Source organism: Lynx canadensis, chromosome D4 (assembly GCF_007474595.2).
Source record: "Lynx canadensis isolate LIC74 chromosome D4, mLynCan4.pri.v2, whole genome shotgun sequence".
Classification (NCBI taxonomy): domain Eukaryota; kingdom Metazoa; phylum Chordata; class Mammalia; order Carnivora; family Felidae; genus Lynx; species Lynx canadensis.
This window is the reverse complement of record NC_044315.2, coordinates 30839983-30862843: the sequence shown is the minus strand read 5'-3', so window position 1 is coordinate 30862843 and position 22861 is coordinate 30839983. Positions and strand designations below refer to the sequence as shown.

General features: G+C 39.0%; 1 protein-coding gene across 1 annotated transcript in view; it reads left to right on the top strand.

The window, feature by feature from the left end:
- The first annotated feature begins 2397 nt into the window (after positions 1-2397).
- ZNF782 (zinc finger protein 782) overlaps positions 2398-22861 on the top strand; it is a 134677-nt gene continuing 114213 nt past the window's right edge. Inside the window, 3 exon segments of the mRNA XM_032595513.1 lie at positions 2398-2475; positions 4582-4637; positions 9755-9881. Coding sequence (XP_032451404.1) covers positions 2463-2475; positions 4582-4637; positions 9755-9881 — 196 coding nt within the window. The 5' untranslated portion in view covers positions 2398-2462.

Sequence of the window (22861 nt, the reverse complement as noted above, 5' to 3'; positions counted from 1 at the left end):
AAGGGATCTGCAGTGGTGGCTCTTTGATCCATTGAAATTAAGTAGGTGGCTACCTTATTAAGATATTTCTTTTTTTTTTTTTTAATTTTTTTTTCAACGTTTATTTATTTTTGGGACAGAGAGAGACAGAGCATGAACGGGGGAGGGGCAGAGAGAGAGGGAGACACAGAATCGGAAACAGGCTCCAGGCTCTGAGCTGCCAGCCCAGAGCCTGACGCGGGGCTCGAACTCCCGGACCGCGAGATCGTGACCTGGCTGAAGTCGGACGCTTAACCGACTGCGCCACCCAGGCGCCCCTTAAGATATTTCTTAAGATATATGTCTATATATGAAATTCTGGGTCTTGGGGCAGGCAGCTGGGTGGCGAAGTTGGTTAAGCATCCAACTCTTGATTTGGGCTCAGGTTTTGATCTCACAGTTCATGAGATCAGGCCCTGTGTCAGCCTCTGCTATACTGAGAGTGCAGAGCCTGCTTGGGATTCTCTCTCTCCCTCTCTCTGCCTCTTTCTCTCTCTAAATAAATAAATAAATAAACTTAAAGAAAAAAAAAGAAATTCTGGGTCTCATGGGAAGAAAACTAACACAAGTGATTATAACAGGGATTCAGATACTCTTTCCCAGTCCTTGGTATCTCCTACTTTACAGACAGGAAGCTTTGACTGAAGGGCAGACTGGGTTCCTTTGACAAAATTCCTCATAACTTAGTCATAAGTACATACAATTAATCATTCCCCAAGAGTCCCCAAGGGAGACCTGTGACCATATACCAGTCAAATTTACTTCAAATTGAGTCTACAATGTAGAGTGTCATCATTGGAAGTATGGCTTCTGCAATAACAGTCTCACTTAGCAGTGGCTCTGAAATGTGTGTTGAAATCTTCCCAGTGGGCAGAGTTTAAGTAGGTATATTTAGTTACTCACTTTGTGAAGAAGAGATATGTCTTAAGTTTATATTTATATGAATTCATGTCCAATAGTTCAATTAGTTGTTCAGTGGTAGGGTGCTAGACAAGACTTGAAATTTGGTGACAAAAAGGTCTGGAGAAGATATATGTGGATGGAATTCTAGAACAGGTATTGAATGAGGTTTATAAATACTTAACTGAGGATAGGGCATTAGAGGGAAGAGAACAGTGAGGTTTGGATATTTATTCCTTTGGTTCTCTGTGCTGAGCCATGTAACAGCCATTATGATGTTTCTCTTCCTAAGGCCACAGCTCTCATAAGAGTGGCCTTTTCTGCCAGATTCTGGTAATTACCTATAGTCACTATGGGCCTGGTGGTGATAATGCCTCCATATCATCACTAGTTACAGGACACTTTACCAACCCTACCCATGTTTTTTCAAGGCCTGTTTATTAGAGTCTCCTCAAGGTCCTATTGTTTCTTGACAATTGAACACCTCTTTCTTGAGGAGACCTATTAGTCTCCTCATGTTCAAAACAATTCTGATCAAAAAGTCCATGGGGATAGGGAATTTAATCTCTTTTATTTGATGTTGTTATCCCAGCATCTAGAATGATGTCTCTTGCACAGCAGGTTATCAATAAATGTTTCTTACATGAACATATGTAGTGACCACTTTCTCTCCATTAGCGATCTTTATGTTAAAGTCAATTATGACTGATTGATTTAATATAGTTTGACCAGCATTTTTGTGCTTCTATTTGTAATTCCTTACAGAATGACAAAGAATTATAAACGTCAACAAGAACAAGCAAACTGGTCTATGCACATGGAAATTGAAGATAACATAAAAATTTGCTGAAATAAGAGAATTCACCAACAATGTTAGTGTATAAAAACCAACAGCTTTCCTATATACATTTACAACTGCAGCACCCGTCTTGACCCCCAGCAGAACCTCTAAATTGAGCTCCAAGGGCACCAGGACCTGTGGCGATAAAGGGACAGGATGGAAGTCCCAGGTTGAAAAATTATAAAATTATAATTTTACAGCTATATCATTTCAATCCTAAATCAGTTGTCACGCCAATTTTTTTTACACAGTCAATTACATAACTTCAATTTTTTTTCACACTTCACCTAAGTAACCATCATTTTAGTATTTTCAATATTCAATCCATATTCACATTTCCCCCTTGTCTCCAAATATCCTGAGGGAGGAAAATACATCAGTCGATAGCCAATAGAGGAGCACCCTCTATTCAAGTTTCACCCTTAACCTATTTGGGCCCAGAGAAAACCTGGGCAGGAGACTATTAAGAACACCAACCTCTAGCTTTCTAAAATGCGGAAATGCCAAAAGAGAGACTTCAAAAGTGGCCGTGGAGATCTATGGGAAATGTAGTCTTGAATCCTTAGGCTTCACCGCGTGGCACTCTGGGAAGAGAATTCGGGCCTCCTTCTGCGCTAGCGTAGTCGTAGCCCCGCCTCCTCATTCGTCTCGGATCTGCTGGCCAGCGGTTTGGGAGCCCACAGGTTTGCTCCGAAAGTAAAGGATGCGCACCTGGGGTGAGAGTCCAGGGGAGGTCTCTATGGGAGAGATGCGCTTGCGTCTGGGGATGGAAGCGGGAAATCTTTGGGACACCCCTGGTAGGCGCCCCGGCCAGCCCTCGGCCGCCGGAAGGCCGGTGGGGGCGTAGACTGAAGAACCCCGGCCCTCGGACTTGGGGCGCGCTGATGGGGCTGAGCCCTGTTCTGAGCAGGTGCTCGGTGAGAGCCTAGGTGTGCCGGGACCGTGTGGTCGGGCCGGCCTACTGCCCGACTTAGTGTTGGCGGGAGGGAAAGTGCATTTATAAAGCTGTTGGTGACCGTGAGTCTGCGGTGACAGCCTGAGCTTCGGAGCCAGAAAAGGCCCGGGTACATTTCAGCAGAGACGATGGAAGGAATCTGGCAGAGAGTCAGGTTTCTCATCTCAAAATGGTATTATTAATATGACTGCTCCATGGGGTTGATTTGAAACTTAGATCGAAGGCATAACTTAGACAAGTGCCAAGCCCTACTCACTGAGTAAATAACAACTGCTCTTATAGTTAGAAGACACTGTGTTCTTTTCATTTCCACCGCTTAAAACAAAACAAAACAACAAAACAAAACCTAGGCTCAGCTTGGTTGAACGATGTGGTCAAGTTTGTCAGGTCACAAACTAGCTGTGAGGAAGTTTGGATTCAGGGGCAGGTGTGCTTTACTTCCAACCTCAGGCATTGTCTAAACATCACATCTGCCTAAAACCAGCATTGCAACACAGCACAACACAAAGTGGCCTGTCCCCAAGGATATAAGGGAAAGTGAATGTAGATGGAATCTGATGATGTGTCAAAGTATTCTGAGATTTTTAGTGTCTTTTCAGTCCCTTGGGTCAGACAGAGGTTCCTGACCCCTTCTGCATTGCCAGGCTGTCTTTAAGTCTGATATTATAACGAATTCCAAGAGTCATAGTTTTGCCCCTCAAATGAATTATTTTTTAAGTCCATGTCCCAATTGCCTTGAAACAAACCCTTGTGAGGTAGGAAGCAGAGGACCTCTGTGAACAGGAGTCTTACCTGGAAGAGAGGACGCCTCTGACGTTAAGACCTCTCTCTGCAGCTTCAAAAAGACAGAAGGGTCCAGAAAGGAGCAGATCCTAGATTTTCAGGGACAGAAGCAGTTCCTGATCCCCTTGTCCAGAATAAGCTAGACTTAGTGGTAACACCATCTTCAGAAGCCACCACAGTAGGGGGTTTGGGCCAGCCTTGAGAAGAGTGATGTGAGCTGGGGTGGCCTGGTGGGGGCAGGCTACTCAGGAGAGGCCACTTCTTGGAGAGCTTGTGAAGGCGAGGTCTGGGGGTACCCTTAACCAGGAAGAGGGAGAAAATTCTGCTTCCCTTAAATGGCCCCCACTCTGCAGATACTGTACTGCTGTCACACCTGTCCATCACCACATGTGACACTAATGATATTATCCTCACCTCACAGGATCTCAGAGCAGTGATAAGGAAAGTGTTTTCTAAAGTTACCTGCTTCTCTTTCGAAAGCTTTAAAGACATTGAACCTAAAAGGTTGAGTGACTTATCTGGGAAAACCCAGTTTGTGAGAGAGGAGAGTACAGTTTACTCTCTCATACCTAAGTCACCAAAAACATCTTATCAAAGGGGCCTTTTGAAAAATACATAACAGCTGAAACAAACAATTAAAATTTCCTGTCTTGAAGCAGCCAATGTCTTTTAGTAGGCTTGTCGTGGGTTGTCTATACCAGGCGGTAAATAATGTTACTGAGAAAAATAATGTAAATGATGCATGCAAGTTAATTTTACTGGAAGTAGTGTCTCATTCTTTGGTGTATTTTAATTCAACTAATCTTCTGTTGCTTTTCTTTGTGTCAGTCAGAAGGACACATGCATTATTGTTAAATCAGAGTTTATGTTTGCTCAGTATAAAACTGCAGATTTAAGCCCATGATCATTTTAGAGTCACACATGTGCTGCCTGTACATGATCCTTCTTATGCCTCTTCAACGTCCAGAGGGCCCCACGCCTGCAGGGAGAATGATCCTTGACTGAGGTGCTGAGATTTGGAGAAGTGAATGTAGGAGCTGTAAGGTCAGATCTCAGGACCCCTGTCTTCTTTCTGTCCCCTCAGCTGGACCACAGTTCTCTGCACTCTCCCAAGAGCCACAGAAAATGAACACACCTCAGGTGAGCTCTTCATTTATTCCCCACTTATTATATTGGATTTATGAGGTTTAGAAGGATCAGTGCATTAAATGGAAAAGGAGAACTAGAAATAGGTCACATCAGGGCACCTGGGTGGCTCAGTCGGTTAAGGGTCCGTCTTCTGCTCAGGTCATGATTTCGTAGTTCATGAGTTCAAGCCCCACATCGGACTCTGTGCCTGGAGCCTGCTCTGGATTCTCTGTCTTCCTCTGTCCCTCTGCCCTTCCCCTGCTCGTGCTCTGTCTCTCTCTCTCTCTCTCTCTCTGTAAAAAATAAATTAATAAACATTAAAAAGTTAAAAAAAAGAAATAGGTTGCATCAATCTTGAGTAAAAATATACACTGTTTTACTATCAACTGTGAAGTCTGCCCTCAGCTTTTGGAAGGAAACCTTTGTTAGGGTAGGGTTAAGTTCCCTCCATGTACCAGTTTGCTAAGATTTCATGTTAGTCATAAATATACATTGAATTATTGATTACCTTTTGTGTATATATTAGAATAAAACTATAGCTTATTTCCTTTAATCTAGAAATACTGTAAATAGTGTATTTTCTAATTTTAACTTGAATTCCTGTATAGATCCTCATTGCTAATAAGTGTGGTAAGTTGCTTCTAACGTATTTTCCTCAGGCTTTTTGCTAATGCTATATTCAGGGTTTTTATCTCTGTATCCACAAGTTGGTTTAGACTCTACCTTCTTGTTTTTCTGTCCAATTATGGTATCATGGTCATAGTCTCATGAAAGTAAGTGGAGAACTTTTCTGCTTTTCTTTTCTAGGAATTTAGATGAGAAAATTGTATTACATGAGGATTTTGTAAAATTCACTTATAAAGTTGGACCTTAACACAGGTTTTTTGCATGGATGTTTGGTTGTTGACTTGTTAGTCATAAGACCATACTGGATTTGTATTTGTATTTGTATTTTTTTCTTTTAAAGACTTGCAGCCCCCTCCCCCCCTTTTTTTAATTTTAGAGAGAGTGTGCATGAGCAAGGAGTGGGGCAGAGGGAGAGAGAGAGAGAGAGAGAGAGAGAGAGAGAGAGAGAGAGAGAAAGTCTCAGACTCCGTGCTCAGTGCAGAGCCTGGGAAGGGGCGCAATTCCATGACCCTGGCATCATGACCCGAGCTGAAATCAAGAGTCGAACGCTCAACCGACTGAGCCAGCTAGGCACCCTGTATTTTTTTCTTAATATGATTTTTGTCATTGCATTTTCATAGAAAATTGTCCATTTTTATTTGCATTTTTACATGTATTTTCATGTACTAATTAATAGTATTCTCTTAGGATTTCACAATCTTTGTTGTAGTAGTAATTCCTTCTTTGATCAGCTTTTAAATTTTATTTTAGCATAAAGGCTGCTAATCAGAAAAACACAAAATAGATTCTAGTTGGCCCAGTCCAAATCTAGAATTTCAGGGTCTAAGGGTCTTAATATTTTATGCTGGCAGCAGACTCTAAATATTGGGAATAGAAGAACATATACTTGCTGTATTGTGCTCTCTACCTTTGCATACCCACCTCTCAGCACCCTGTCTTGACAAAAATATACTTTCTCCATTGAGTTACCTTGGCATCTGTGGGAAACCAATTAGTAATGCATGTCTGAGTCCAGAATAGAGTCTGGACTCTATTCACTTCTGATGATCTGTGTTAATCCTTTTGCTAATACCATACTACCTTGATGACTGTCTCTTAACAGTAACTCTTGAAATCAGATAATGTGAGTCTTCCAACTTTGTTGTTTTTCTAACTTGTTTGGGATATTCTAGGTCCTTACTTCTTTGTAGACAGTTTTGAAAATCAGCTTGTCTATCTCAAAAAAAGCCTGCTGAGCTTTTGATTTTGATTGCACTGAATCCACAGTGTCTGTAATGTAGATCAACTTGGGAAGAATTAACATCTTGATCGCAATGAGTCTTCCAATTCATTAACACAGTATCTCTTTCTGTTTAGTTAGGTGATATGGAGGATTTTGAGGGGTTTAGGTTTTATCTTTCTATGTCAAAAGGATAATTTTGACTACAGTTCACAAGAATAATACTGTCTACTATCTGAAGATAGACTCTAGACTAGAAGTGGGAACAATATAGGAGCATACTTCTATAATCCTACCAAGAAATGATGATCGTAAGGGTGTTAGTTACTTTGAAGTGGTCCAACTCTGGATGTAATTTAGGGTAGAGCTAACAGTCTGAGAGTATGTGTTTCTTTTCTACAGCCTTGCAAATAGAGCATGCTGTTAAATTTACCAAATTTTTACCAATGTGATTTTAAAGATCTGTTTCGTTTTATAAGCCTTTCTCTTCTCATGAGTTAGGTGTGGAACATTTTTTTTTGTTTGTAATTCATTTATATTTCTTTCTTGTTGAACTGTTTATCCCTTGCCTGTTTTCCTATTGATGTGCTGATTTTAATTACTGTATCCAGTATGTCATTATAGCGTCTTTTCTGTAATATAAATTGCACAATTTTCCTGAAGTTTTTTGCAGTTTTGCCTTGCTCATGTTTTGTTTTGTTTTTTTTTTTTTGTCATAAAGGCCTTTGATTTTTATGTCAAATTTAGCATTTTTTTTCATTTATGATTCCTAGATTTTCAGTCATAGTTGGGTATTTCCCACTCTAACATTGTAAAATAATTGTTCTGTGTAGTACTCTGGAATTTATTTTTTACATTTAGATCTTGAATACATTTTAATTTTTTTTAATGTTTTATTTATTTTTGAGAGAGAGAGGGCATGCACATGAGCTGGGGAGGGGCAGAGAGAGGGGACAGAGGATCTGAAGCAGGCTCTGTGCTGACAGCAGAGGGCCCGATGTGGGCCTTGAACTCACGAACCATGAGATTGTGACCTGAGCCGAAGTTGGACGTTTAACTGACTGAGCCACCCATGCACCCCCCATTTTAATTTTTATCCTGTTGTGTGGTACAAGGTATAGATTAGTCTTTTCCCAGATGGCCATCTAGTTACCCTGTGACATTTTTTTTGTATAGTCTTTTTTCACTCATTTGAATGACATCACCTGTATTCAAATAAGAAATTTACTCTGTTAATTATTCTTCCTATTACACACTTGGTTCTAGGTCATCTTGGATGTCTTTTCACACTCTTATCATTTCCCTGCTACTTCTGCCCACTTCTATGTTTGTATTAGACTGTGACCAGCATTGTCCTGTTTTGCTTATCTAATACCATCTTACCCACTGTCTTCCAGAATTTGTTAAGATTTTCAGGCCTTCTGCTGGGGTATTTCTCTGTGTTTCTCTTTTGTCATGCTTTTATAGTAGGTTTTGTATTTTACCTGACTGTGGTTTGAAGGCAGGGATGTACTCAGTCTATTCCTTGAACTAGAGGAATCATGCTTATAATTCTCTTTTCTCTTAATTTCTAGTACTCTAGTCTTTCCAATTTCTCCTTCTGCCATTTCAGAATTCCTTCTCAGCCTTCATGGCCTTTCTTTTTCTACCTGCCTCTTAAATTTTGGTATGTCCTTGAATTCCTTACTTGGTCCTTTTCTTTCCTGTTTCTCTGTTCTTTTTGAGCCATTCCTTTTTCTCTGATGACTTCAGTTATCATCTTTAAAATCTTCATTTTCATTTTAGACCTCTCTCTGTTCCAAAATCATGCAACCAGCAATGAAATAAATAATTCCATCTGTATGTTCCACAGGTGTTTTGAGTACAAATGAAGAACATCTGCCTCACCATGAGCCAACCTCTGATCCTTGATTGTTCTTCCAGTCTCTGCATATGACATCAATATACCCAGTTGCTTGTGTAGCATCTCTGTATATAGTTGCACAGGAAAATAATGACCAGGTTTTGTTTCTTGTAGGGATTAGTTTCCCATTTTTCATCATGCTTGAGTATAATTTATGTCTTAAATTGGGTCTTTTGTTTTGCTGTTTAAGACATTGTCCACTGTTAATATAGATCAGTGATTCCTAACTGGAGTCAATTTTGCTCCCCAGAAGACATTTGGCAATGTTTGGAGATATTTTTGATGGTCACAACTGGGCATGTGGCTGGCATCTAATCAGTAGAAGATAGGGATATTGATAAACATCCTAAAACATACAGGACAGTCTTCCACAAAAATAGCATTATCTAGTCCACATTGTTGGTAGTGCCGGGTTGAAGGAATCCTGTTCTAAAGCATTGCTCCTGAAATATGAGTCTGGTGGTGGGTAAATACTCCCCCAGTCTTACATGTATCTCTTCATTGGTTCTCTATTACCCCCGCACAGATCTCCAGGTTGGGATGTGTATAATCTACAGAGTGCTCAGTGTAATCTGTTTGTGTAGGGGAAATGTATACAGGAATCCTATTTGTAATAACTTTACCTAAAAAAAAAAGACATTAAGCTTTCTTTTTTTTTTTTTAAATTTTTTTTTTCAACGTTTATTTATTTTTGGGACAAAGAGAGACAGAGCATGAACGGGCGAGGGGCAGAGAGAGAGGGAGACACAGAATCGGAAGCAGGCTCCAGGCTCTGAGCCATCAGCCCAGAGCCCGACGCGGGGCTCGAACTCACGGACCGCGAGATCGTGACCTGGCTGAAGTCGGAGGCTTAACCGACTGTGCCACCCAGGCACCCCTAAGCTTTCTTATTATATTAAGTGACAATATATGTATGTAAATTAAAAGTAAATATAAGTAGGGGAGCCTTGGTGGCTCAATCAGTTAAGTGTCCGATTCTTGATTTCGGCTTAGGTCATGATCTCTTGGTTTGTGAGTTCGAGCCCTATGTAATGCTCTATGCTGACAGCACGGAGCCTGCTTGAGATTCCTTCTTTCCCCCTCTCTCTTTCTGCCCCTCCCCATGTGCGTGCACATGTTCTCTCTCTCTCTCTCTCTCTCTCTCAAACTTTAAAAAAAAGTAAATATAAATAAACCCAAGCACGAGAATATATATATTTTTTTTTACTAATCATGTGCATATCCCCAAAGTATAAGACAGAGTTAGGGCCATGATAGTTATATCCTTTATAGCATTTTGTTTTAAACTCTAAAACAGTAAACATAGTAAGACTTAGTTTCCAAAAGTTTTTTCCATGTCCCTGATTCTGGACAGATTTATTAGAATTGTGCTGTTAACAGGTATCAGTGTCATTCAAGGACATAACTGTGGAGTTCACCCAGGAGGAATGGCGGCAAATGGACTCTGCTCAGAGGACCCTGTACAGAGATGTGATGCTGGAGAACTACAGCCACCTGGTCTCAGTGGGTAAGCAGACCTTACCATGTGACTCTCTTTCAACTGTGTATTCTGGTTTTTATTTTTAAAATGTTAATCACTTTTGCTGAAGTATAAATGATACAATGATATAATGAGGTATAAATAGTATATATTATATCATTGTAGCCTCTTTTCTGTAATATAAATTGCCTTTTCACCTTGTTTCCTTTGCTGTTCAGAGGCTTTTTTAGTTTGAAGTAGTCTCACTTGTAATTTTTGTTGCCTGTGCTTCTGGTATCATATCCAATAAACAATTGCCAACACTGATGTCAAGGAGCTTTCTCTCAATGTTTTCTTCTAGGGAGTTTTAGGATTTTCAGGTCTTACGTTTAAGTCTTTAATCCATTTTGAGTTTACTTTTTTATGTAGTTTAAGAGTCCATTTTCATTCTTCTGCTTCTGGATATCCAGTTTTCCCAGTACCATTTATTGAAGAAACTGTTCTATTTCCATTGTGTATTCTTGATACCATGTTTAAGACCAGTTAACTATAGACGTATGGATATATTTCTGTGTCCTCTGTACTACCCATTGGTCTAAATGCCTGTTTTTGTGCCAGTACCATACTGTTTTCATTATTCTAGTTTTGTGTAGCATATTTTGAAGTTTGGAAGTGTGATGCTTTTGCAGGATTTTTTACTTCATTACACGGGGTTTGTTATCTCACCACTTCAGGAATGAAGAGGTATACACAAAATGAGCAGCAAGCAAAAGTTTATTAGAGTATAAGAGCAGAAAGGAAGAATAGTATGAAAGCTGTTTACATTCACTTTCGAATGCCCACAGACTTTAGGCAATGGACTTTGTTTTATAAGGTTCTAGTGGTGCCCCCCACCCACTTCCTTCCCCCTTAATCGTTCTCAGGTTCTACCATTATTGGCTTGATAGCTTTAGATGCTGAGTTGTCCATTCCTGATTGACTCAGTTCCATTGTATGAGGGGTGTGGCCATATCATTCCTTGTGGGTCATGTGTTTTATGGTCTACTTATTTTTAGTTAGGTCTTTTATCAAATTCCTGACGGAAACCTGAGGGGAGTAAGTGGTGTCTCTTACATTCTTGGGAGGAGCCTTATGCCAAGGGGATTTGCTGTGGTCAGACACTCCCAGCATTGTTCTAAAATATGTGTTTTTCCCCACCCAGGGACCTCCGGTCCCAACCTTTCTCTCTCTGCCTACTGAATCTTATCTTTTCCTATCATAAGCTTCCAACATTGTTCTTTCTCAAGGTTGCTATGGCTGTCCAGGGTCTTTGTGGTTATGTATGAATTTTAGGATTTTTTTTTGTACTTCTGTAAAGAATACCATTGGGATTTTGATAGGAACTGCATTGAATCTGTAGATCACTTTGGATACTAGGGACATTTTAACAGTACTAATTCTTCAATCCATGAATATGGAATGTTTTTCCATACACCTGTATCTTCTTTTTTTTCCATCAATGTTTTATAATATTTAGTATACAAGTCTTTCAGCTCTTTGGTTAAGTTTATTCCTAAGTATTTTTAAATTTTCTTTTCAGATAATTCATTGTTCATATATAGAAACTATGTTGATTTTGAACCCTCCAATGGTACTAAATTTTTTAGTTTTAATAGGTTTTTAATTTTTATTTTAATTTTTATTTTTTAATGTTTATTTATTTATTTTTGAGAGAGTTTGAGCACAAGCAGGGTAGGGGCAGAGAGAGAGAGGGGGAGAGAGAGAATACCAAGCAGTCTCCATGCTGTCAGCACAGAGCCCGACTTGGGGCTCAAATTCACAATCGGTGAGATCATTACCTGAGCTGAAATCAAGAGTTGGCCACTTAACCGACTGAGCCACCCTGGCGCCCCAACAGTTTTTTTTTTTTTTTTTAGTTGAGTCTTTAGGGTTTTCTACCTATAGAATCATGTCATCTGCAAACATAATTTTACTTTTTCCCTTCAGTTTTAGATACCTTTTATTTCTTTTTCTTGTCTAATTGCCTTGGATAACATTTCCAATAGTATGTTGAATAGAAGTGGTAATGGTGGGCACCCTTGCCTTCTACTGGATCTTACAGGGAAAGCTTTCAGTATTCCCCCATTGATTGTGATGTTAGCTGTGGGCTTTTCATATATGCCTTTATTGTATTGAGGAAATTTACTTCTATACCTATTTTGTTGAGAATTTTAATCATGAATGAATGTTGAGCTTTGTCAAATACTTTTTCTCTGTCTTTTAATATGCTAATATGGTATTTTTTCCTTTCATTTCTTTGTATGGTGTATTACATAGATTGATTTGCATGTAAACAACCTTGTGTCCCAGGGATAAATCCTACTTGTTAATGATATAAGATCCTTTTAAATGTGCTATTAAATTCAGTTTGCTGGTCTTTAAGAATTTTTGAATCTGTGTTCATCAAGGATATTAGCCTATAGTTTTCTTTTCTTGTGATGTCTTTCTTTGGATTTACAATCGGGGTGATGGTGGTCTCACAAAATGAGTTTGGAAATGTTCTTTTTTCCATTTTTTGAAGGAGTTCAAGAAAGATTGGTATTCTTTAAATGTCTGGTAGAATTCGGTTGTTGAGCCATGTCACCCCAGACTTTTCTTTGTCAGGAGATTTTTGATTACTGATTCAATCTCCTTATTTGTCATTAGTCTGTTTAAGCTTTCTCTTTCTTCTTCTTCCTTTTTTTTTTTTTTCTTTGAGAGAGAGTGCGCATGTGCTCATGCACGCACAAGAGGGGGAAGGGGCAGAGAGAGAGAGAGAGAGAGGATCTTAAGCTGGCTCCACGCCCAGTGCAGAGCCCGACACAGGGCTTGATTTCACAACTGTAAAATGAAGAATCAGATGCTTAACCAACTGAGCCACCTAGGTGCCCCTCTGTTTCTTCTTTATCCATTCATCTATTTATTCATCTTGTATATTTTTAGGAATTTATCCATTTCTTCTAGGTGAATTTGTTTGTATAGTTGTTCATATTAATCCTTTATGATCCTTTTTATTTGTGAAGAATCTGTTGTAATATCTCTTTTCATTTTTTATTTTGAGTCTTTTGTCTTTTTTTAGTCTAAAAGGGATTTGTTCATTTTGTTTATTTTTTCAAAACACCAACTGTTAATTTTGCTCATTTTTGTATTCTCTTCTCTGTTACATTTATTTCTGCTCTAACCTGTATTATTTCCTACCTTCTTGGCTCAGTTCTTCTTTTTCTAGTTCCTTAAGATGTAAACTTGTTTATTTGATTTTTTAAATTTTTTTAATGTAGGCATTATTGCTATAAACTTCTTCCTAATACTGCTTGTGCTGTATCTCGTAACTTTCAGTACATTGGGTTTTTGCTTTTACTTGACTCAAGATACTGTGTACGTTACTTTTCCTTTCTGACCCAGTGTTTATTCAACTTTGTTTAGCTTCCACATTTTTGTGATTTTTCCTATTTTCTTGCTGTGTTGATTTATAGTTCAGAAAAGATACTCAGAATGATTTCAGTCTTCTTAAATTTAAGATTTGTTTTGTGACCTAACATAAGATTTATCCAGGACAGTAATGTGTATACTGGAGAAAATGTGTTTTCTTTTGATGGATGGAAAGTTTTGTATATGTCTGCTAGATCCAGTTGATCTATCGTGTTGTTCAAGTCAGCTGTTTCTTTCTTTATTTTTATGTCTAGATTCATTACCCATTATTGTAAGTGAAGTACTGAAGTTACCTACTTCAGTAATGAAGCAATGAAAATTGCTCTCAGCTTTTCTCTTTAGATCTATTTGGACATACCTCAGAGATTTTGCAGGTTCAATTCCAGACCATCACAATGAAATGAATACTACAATACAGCAAGTCAAATGAACTTTTTGGGTTCACAATGCATTATAAAAGTTATGTTTACGCTATGCTGTAGTCTATTAATAGCATTATGTCTAAAAAACAATGTACATGTCTTACTTAAAAAAAAAACTGTTGCTGAAAAACTGCTAATCATCATCTGAGCTTTCAGGAAGTCATTATCACTGATAACAGATTGCCATTAACAAAAATAATAATAATGAAAGGTTTTTTTTTTAATTTTAATTCCAGTATAGTTAATATACAGTGTTCTATTAGTTTCAGGAGTACAATGTAATAATTCAGCAATTCTGTACATTACTCAGTGCTCATCAAGATAAGTGTACTCTTAATCCCCTTTACCTATTTCACCCATACGTCCCTCCACCCACCTCCCCTCTCCTAACCATCAGTTTGTTCTCTATAATTGAGAATCTGTTTTTTGTTTTTTCTTTTTTTCTTGTTCATTTGTGGTTTTGTTTCCTTAAATTTCATATATTAGTGAAATCACATGGTATTTGTCTTTTTCTGATTGACTTATTTCATTTATTAGCATTATACCATCTAGTTAGTTCCATGTGTGTTGTTGCAAATGGCAGGATTTCATTCTTTTTTAAGGCTGAGTGATATTCCATTGTATGTATATACCATACCTTCTTTATCCATTCATCAATTTGTGGACACTTGGGGTGCTTCTATATCTGGGCTATTATAAATAATGCTGCCTTAAACATAGGGCACTTCTTCCACTACTGGGTGGAATTACTTGATCATATGGTAATTCTTTTTTTTTTTTTTTTTTTCTGAGTAACCTCCATACTGTTTTCAACAGCTATACTAGTTTACATTGCTACCAACAGTGCACAAAGGTTCCTTTGCTCCATATCCATTGTTTCTTGTGTTTTTTATTTTAGCCATTCTGATAGGTGTGAGGTGATATCTCATTGTGGTTTTGATTTACATTTCCCTGATGATGAGTGATGTTGAGCATCTTTCCATTTGCTGTTGGCCATTTGTATGTCCTCTGTAAAGAAATGTCCATTCATGTCATCTGCCCATTTTTAATTGGATTATTATTTCTGTGTGTGTGTGTGTGTGTGTGTGTGTGTGTGTGTGTGTGTTGAGTTGTAGAAGTTCTTTCTATGTTATTATTAACTGCTTTATGTGTTTGGGTGCTTCAATATTGGGTGCATAAGTATTTAAAATTGTTATATCTTCTTATTGGATTGTTCCCTTCACAATTAAATAGTGTCCTTGTTACAGTCTCTGTTTCAAAGTGTATTTTGTCACTGGTTACCAGAACAGAAGTGGATGTGGGGGATGGATTAAATAGGTGATGGGGATTAAGGAGTATACTTCTTGTGATGAACACTAGGTGGTATATGGAAGTGTTGAATCCAGGTGTATATTATACATCTGAAACTAATATTAGATTGTATGTTAACTAACTATAATTTTTAAAAAGCTAAAAAAGTAAAATAGTATATATTGACTATTTATTAAATAAAGTCTATTTTGTCCAATATAAATATTGCTACCCTATCTTTCTTTTCACATCCATTTGCATGATAGATACTTCTCCATCCCTTCATTTTCAATCTGCATGTGTCTTTAGGTCTGAAATAAGTTTCTTGTAGGCAGCATATTGATGGGTCCTGCTTTTTTATGCATTCTGTCAACCCATGTCTTTGATAGGAGCATTTAGTCCATGTACGTTCAGTGTAATTATTGAAAGGTATGTACTTCTTGCCATTTTGTTGCTTGTTTTATGGTTGTTTTTGTTGTTCTTTGTTCCTTTCTTCTCTTGCTCTCTTCTCTCACTGCTTGCTTGCTTCTTTAGTGATGTACTGGGATTCCTTGCTTTTTATTTTTTGTGTATCTATTACTGATTTCTGGTTTGTGGTTACCATTCAATTTGTATGTAACATCCTTTGCATATATCAGTTTATATTAAGTTGATGGTCACTTAAGTTTGAACCCATTCTTTACTTCCCTCCACCCCATTTTAGGTGTGTGTCACATTTTACATCCTTTTATTTTGTGAGTCCCTTGACTGATTTTTATAGGTACATTTATTTTTACTGCTCTTGTGCTTCCTACTTTTCTTTTTTTTTTATTTAAATACAAGTTAGTTAACATATAGTGTAATAATGATTTCAGGAGTAGAATTTAGTGATTCATCACTTACATATAATACCCAGTGCTCATCCCAACAAGTGTCCTCCTTTTTTTTTTTTTTTTTAATTTTTTTTTTTTTCAACGTTTATTTATTTTTGGGACAGAGAGAGACAGAGCATGAACGGGGGAGGGGCAGAGAGAGAGGGAGACACAGAATCGGAAACAGGCTCCATGCTCTGAGCCATCAGCCCAGAGCCTGACGCGGGGCTCGAACTCCCGGACCGCGAGATCGTGACCTGGCTGAAGTCGGACGCTTAACCGACTGCGCCACCCAGGCGCCCCTACAAGTGTCCTCCTTAATGCCCATTGTGCTTCCTACTTTTCTTACTCCTACTTAGGGTCTTTTTTTTTTTCCCCACATAAAGAGTCTCCTTTAACATTTTGTTGTTATTTGTTTGTTTGTTTATTTTGAGAGAGAGTGAAAGCAGGTGGGGGAGGGGCAGAGAGAGCATTCCTAGCAGGCTCTGTGGGGCTCAATCCCACAACCATGAGATCATGACCTGAGCTGAAATCAAGAGTCAAACACTTTAACTGGCTGAGCCCCCAATGCCCCATTTCTTTCAAGGCTGATTATTGGTCATGAATTCCTTTAGCTTTTGTTTGTCTTGGAAACTTTCTGTTTCCTCTTCTATTCTGAATGATAGCCTTGCTAGGTAGAGTATTCTTGGCTACAAGTTTTTTTCCTTTCAGCACATTAAATATATCATGCTACTCCCTTGTTGCCTACAAAGTTTCTTGCTGAAAACTCAGCTGATAGTCGTAAGGGGTTTACCTTGTATATGACTTTCTTTTCTCTTGCTATTGAAATTCTCTCCTTATTACTACTTTTGCCATATTAATTACTGTGTGTCTTAGTGTGGACCTATTTGGGTTGCTTTTATTCAAGACTTTCTGTGTCTCCTGGGTCTGGATTTTTGTTTTCTTCCCAGGTTTGGGGAGTTTTCAGCTATTTCTTCAAAATTTCTGCCACCTTTTCTCTCTGTTATTATGCTTGATGATGTTGCTGAGTTTCCTAAATCTATTTTCATTTTGTATTACTTTTTTTCTCTTACTGTTCAGTTTGATTGCTTTCCATTACTGTGTCTTCCAGGTCACTGATCTATTCTTCTCCTTTCTCTAGGCTACCATTCATTCCATCTAGTGTATGAACAAAAAAAAATTTTTAATGTTTATTTATTTTTGAGAGAGAGAGAGAGAGACAGAGCATGAGTGGGAGGTGGGGCACAGAGAAAGAGAGGGAGACACAGACTCCAAAGCAGGCTCCAGGCTCTGAGCTGTCAGCACAAAGCCCGATGGGAGGCTCAAACCCACGAACTGCGAGATCATGACCTGAGCCAAAGTTGGACCCTTACTGACTGAGCCACCCAGGCGCCCCTCCATCCAGTGTATTTTGAATTTCATTTTTTGAGTTCTTTATCTCTGATTGGTTCTTTTTTATGTTTACTGTCTCTTTGTTAAGGATTTCCTGAGGTCCTGTGAGTATCTTTATGACCATTACTTTAATTTCTCTATCGGGCATATTATTTGTCTCCATTTTGCTTATGTCATTGTGATTTTTGTCCTGTTCTCTCATTTGGGACATATTCCTTTGCTTATTTTGCCTGACTCTCTGTGTCTGTTTCTGTATTAGGAAAGTAAGCTGCATTTCCTGCTCTTGAAAGTAATTGCCTTATGAAAAAGAGGTTCTATAGTGTCCTGCAGTGAAGTATCCCTTGATCACCAGAACCTGGTGCTTCAAAGGTGTCTCCTATGTGTGTTGCTTGTGCTGTCTGTTGTGGCTGAGCCACCTTTCCTTCAGTCCAGTTGTCTGCAATGTCTCTCTGCCTGTTGTGTACAGGGTGTGGTCCTGGTGGTATTAGTGGTCACTCTGGGGCTGCCTTGGGCTTGACGTGAGTCAGACCAGCTATTTGCCAGAGATGCAGCAGCATTGAACTGCAGGTTACTTTCCCTGTTTTGTCCCCTGAGAAGCTTTCTGTGGTGGGTGGAGCCTGCAGTCAGACCAGCTGTCTGCCCCCACTGGGCCATAGTCTATTTTATGTGGTTATCTTTCCCTCTCCCAGGGGCAGGAGTCACTGTGGAGTATTGCTGATCCTTGTGTGGCTGCTTGCACACTACCAGGGTTGTGGCAGTGCTTTGGATGGGCTCTGGCCAAGAGTATATTGGCCACAGAAGTGCAGGAGATGGACGTTGGGGGTGGGATGCACTGTGTTAACAAGGTTTGGAAGGGTCTTCTGTGGAAAGAGAGCTGGAGCTGGCTGGAGGGGGTGAGTCCACAGGGAAACGGGGCTGGGGGTTCACTATTAGCAAGTTTGGTAGTGAATGTTGGCACTGTGCTGGTTCCCACATGTTGCTTTGCTGGGGGGTAGGAGAGAAATGGCACCTGCCAACTCCTTTATTCCTGGAAAAGTCTCCCAATGATCCCTGTCCCTCTAGCACAGGCTGCAAGATTAGTAAACAAATTCCCTCCTATATACCCCAGGCTGTTTTTAAACTGCTGCTCCTGTGTGATATCACTGCAGGACTGTTTGTTGTGCTGTTTTTGTTGGACTGTTTTTAAGGATGGGGACTCAGTTTCTTCTCAACCCCCTGCTCTCCCAGAGATTAGGCTACTGATTTTTAAAGTTCTAGGTGTTAAATCCCATTGATTGTAAGAACTCAGGAGATTTGGTTCCTCTTTTTTTTTAACATTTATTTTTGAGAGAGAGAGAAGTGGGTGGGGGAGGCGGAGAGGGAGAGAGGGAGAGAGAGAGAATGAGTAGGGGAGGGGTAGGAGGAGGGGAACAGAGGTTCCAAAGCAGGATCCACACTGACAGCAATGAGCCTGATGTGGGCTCAGACCCATGAACTGTGAGATCATGACCTGAGCCGAAGTTGGATGCTCAACCAACTGAGCCACCCAGGTGTCCCAGATCCTCAGTTTTTAAAGCCAAATGTTACAGGGATTCATCGTTCCCATGTGGACTCTGCAGTATGCATCTGTTTCTCTCTCTTGACATCCATGCTCTTGGCATCCTTCCCATCTTGTTCTATACTCTTGGCATCCTTCCCGTCCCATGGGCCAGTTAGCTCCTGACTGCATCTTCCTACCCTCTTCCATGTGGCGTCTTCTCTACCCTTAGTTGTGGAGTTTGTTCTGCCAGTCCTCAGTTGTTTCTGGGTTACTTACATTAATGTGAATGTTATCTAGTTGTGTCCATGGGGTGAGGTGAGCTTAGGGTCCCCCTACTCTGCCATCTTCCTTGGAAGTCCTAATGAAAACATCTGAAATATTTTGAGAATTACCAAAATGTGATACAGACACAAAGTGAGTGAATACTATTGAAAAAATGGCACCAATAGACTTCTCAGTGCGGGGTTGCCACCAGCCTTCAATTTATGCAAGGTGCAATATCAGTAAAGTGCAATAAAGCAAAGCACAATAAAATGAGATAAGCCCATACGTGCGTGTGCGTGCATACATTCTGATGTTAGGTGTGTATATAATTGTGATACCTTCCTTTCAAATTGATCCTCTTTATCATTATGTAGTGACTTAGTTTCTAGAGAGTTTTTCACTTTATTTCCATTTTGTTGGTATAAGTATAGCCACTCTGCTGTCTTTTGGTTGCTATTTACATAAAATATCTTTTTCCATCCATTCTCTTTCAGTCTATATGTGTCCTTAAATCTAAACTTAGTTGCCTATAGACAGCCTGTCTCTAGGTCCTGTGTGTGTGTGTGTGTGTGTGTGTTTAATTCATTTAGCTATTCTATGCCTTTTCAATTGGGGGTTTAATCTGTTTACATTTAACTATTGATAGGTGATGACTTATGGCATGTTGTTAAATTGTTTTCTGTCTGTTTTGTGGGTTTTTTTTTTGTCCTTTTCTTCTTGTCTTGCTGTCTTTATTATTTAAAGATTTTTTTATGTCATTTGCTTGGATTTTTTTTTTTTTTAATTTTTTTTTCAACGTTTATTTATTTTTTTGGGACAGAGAGAGACAGAGCATGAACAGGAGAGGGGCAGAGAGAGAGGGAGACACAGAATCGGAAACAGGCTCCAGGCTCTGAGCCATCAGCCCAGAGCCTGACGCGGGGCTCGAACTCCCGGACCGCGAGATCGTGACCTGGTTGAAGTCGGGCGCTTAACCGACTGCGCCACCCAGGCGCCCCGCTTGGATTTTTTTTATAGTAGTTATATTCAGTAGTTTATTGTAGTTATAACCATCTATTCTAAATTAATAACAACTTAACCTCAGTTGCACATAAAAATTGTACTTTTACTCTTTCTCTCACAATTTATGTTCTTGTCAGAATTCTCTTCATACTATATATCCATTAACAAATTTTTAAATTAGTTAAAAGTAATTTACATACCACTATTACAGTGTTATCATATTCTATGTTTGTCCTATTTATTTTTATTAATGAGCTTTATGCTTTCATATACTTCTGTGTTTTCATTTTGATTTGAAGAATTCCTCTGATTAAGTGTTTCTTGTAAAGCAGATCTAGTGGTAATAAACTCCCTTGGTTTTTGTTTGTTTGGGAAAGATTTTAATCTCTTCTTCATTTGTAAAGGATAATTTTGCCAGGTAAGGTATTCTTGGTTGGAAGGCTTTTTCTTTTAGTATTTTTGAATATATGATCCCACTCTCTCCTAACCTGCAGGGTTCCTGCTGAGAAATCTACTAATAGTCTTACCTTCTATTTGATGAGTCACTTTTGCCTGCTGCTTTCAAAATTCTCTGTGTGACTTTTGACAATTTGATGATAATATAACTTGGTGTGCTCTTATTTAAGTTGATCTTATTTACGGTTCTTGGAGCTTAATGAATCTGGATGTCCATTTCCCTCCCTAGATTTGAGACCTTTTTAGTCATGATTTCTTTAAATAAACCTTATGTCTCTTACTCTCTTCTCCTGGGACTCCTAGAATGTGTGTATTGGTTCTTTTGTTGGTGTCCCATAAATCCCAAAGGTGTTCTTCACTTTTTTTCATTGCTTCTTCTTCTCTGACTAGATAATTTCAAATGACCTATCTTCAGATTTACAGATTATTTCTTCTTGATGAAGTCTGCTGTTGACATTCTCTATTACATTCATTGTGTTCTTTAGCCTCAGAATTTGTTGGTTTTTAAAAATTTTTTTACTTTTATGATTTCTCTTTGTTGAACTTCTCATTTTGTTTGTGAAATATTTTCCTGGTTTCACTGAGCTATCTATGTTCTTTTTTAGCTTGCTGATCTTTTTTAAAACAATTATTTTTAATTCTTTGCCAGCCAGTTCGTAGATCTCCATATCTTTGGGGTTACTGTAAATTTATTTATTTATTTTTTGGTAGTTTCATGTTTGTTGAGTTACTATAAATTTCTCTCTTTCTTTTGGTAGTCTCATGTTTGTTTTGTTTCTCATGTTCCTTGTAGTTTTGTGCTGATGTCCTTTGTAGGAGCATTCACTTCTTTTAAGCTTACAGACTGGATTCAGTAAAGAAAGACCTTTACTTAAGGGTGGGTATGAGGGGGCTAGTTGGGTCGTGTATGGAAGCTGCATCCCTGGCAGGGGTGGGCAGCATACTGTGGACTTAGGGCAGCTCCATTAGCTGAAGTCAGCACTGGAGATTGTTGGCAGTGAAGGCTGCAAATGTCTATAGCAGCAGCAAGAGCTTCTGGGGTCCTGGTGACAAAGGCTGTTGGACTGCCCCTGGTCTCCGTTGCCCCACTGTTGGATATCATGGCCATGAGGCTCTCTTTTGGTGCCAGGGTGCAGACACACAGAATGGCAGCACCAAAGTCCAGGACTCAAGCATGTGTTTGGTATTGCCAGGGTGCCATGGCTCCAGCCCCAAAGGGAACACAGTAGTGTCTCCTGCTCCAGAGGGTTACAACAGCATGGACTCTGGGCAGCATAGGCAAAGACTAGAGGTGTGCTTATTGGAGAAGGTTGCAAGCTGTCTTTTGTGACAGTGAGGACTGTTAAGGTTGTTGGTAACAAAGGAAGTCCTTTCTGCTCTTCTTTTTCCCTAACAAAGGAATATGGCTGAGGGAATTCCTCCTGGCACCAAAGGGTGCCATGCTAGAACATGGGGTAATACATGTAAGATGTTTTCTGTGCTTTTCTATGCCACTGTCCTCAGTTTTTGCACTCTACTAGGTTGCTACAATGTGTTAATTATACTCCAGAGCTGACCCAGATCTATTTTCATCAATGGATAGTTGTTAGATCATTATTGGGAAACAACAGCTCGGACCTCCTAGTCTACCCTCTTACACTGGAGTCTTCTTCACTTTTTTTTATGATTACATTTTCATGATTTATTTATTTTATAATTAGAAATTTGTACCTTTTAACTCCCATCACTTATTTCAAGCCCCTTTACCCCCTGCCTGTAACAACCACCAACCTATTCTCTGTATCTGTGCACTTGATTTTTGTTTTTAGATTCCACATATGAGATCATATCCTGTTCATCTTTCTCTGTCTGAATTATTGTACTTAGCATAATGCTGTCAAGATCCATTAATGTTGTCACAGATAGCAAGATTTCATTCTTTTTTAGGGCTGAATAAAATTCCATCTAAATAAATAAGTACAAATATATATAAATACATTTTCTTATCCATTTGCTTATCAGTGGACACTTGGGTTATTTCCATTTTCTTGGCTATCATAAATAATACCAAGTGAACATGGGGGTTAATATGTCTCTTCTAGTTAGTGTTTTCATTTTCTTCGGATACTCAGAAGTGGAATTGCTGAATCATATGGTAGCTCTACTTTTAATTTTTGAGGAAACTCCATACTGTTTTCCATTGTGATTGTACCAATTTACATTCCCATCAACAGTGCACGAGGATTTCCTTTTCTCCCCATACTCGCCAACACTTGTTATTTCCTATCCTTTTGATAATAGCCATTCTAACAAGTGTGAGGTGATAACTCATTTCGTTTTGATTTTCATTTCCCTGATTACTAATCATGTTGACCACATTTTCATGTATTTGTTGGCCATCTATGT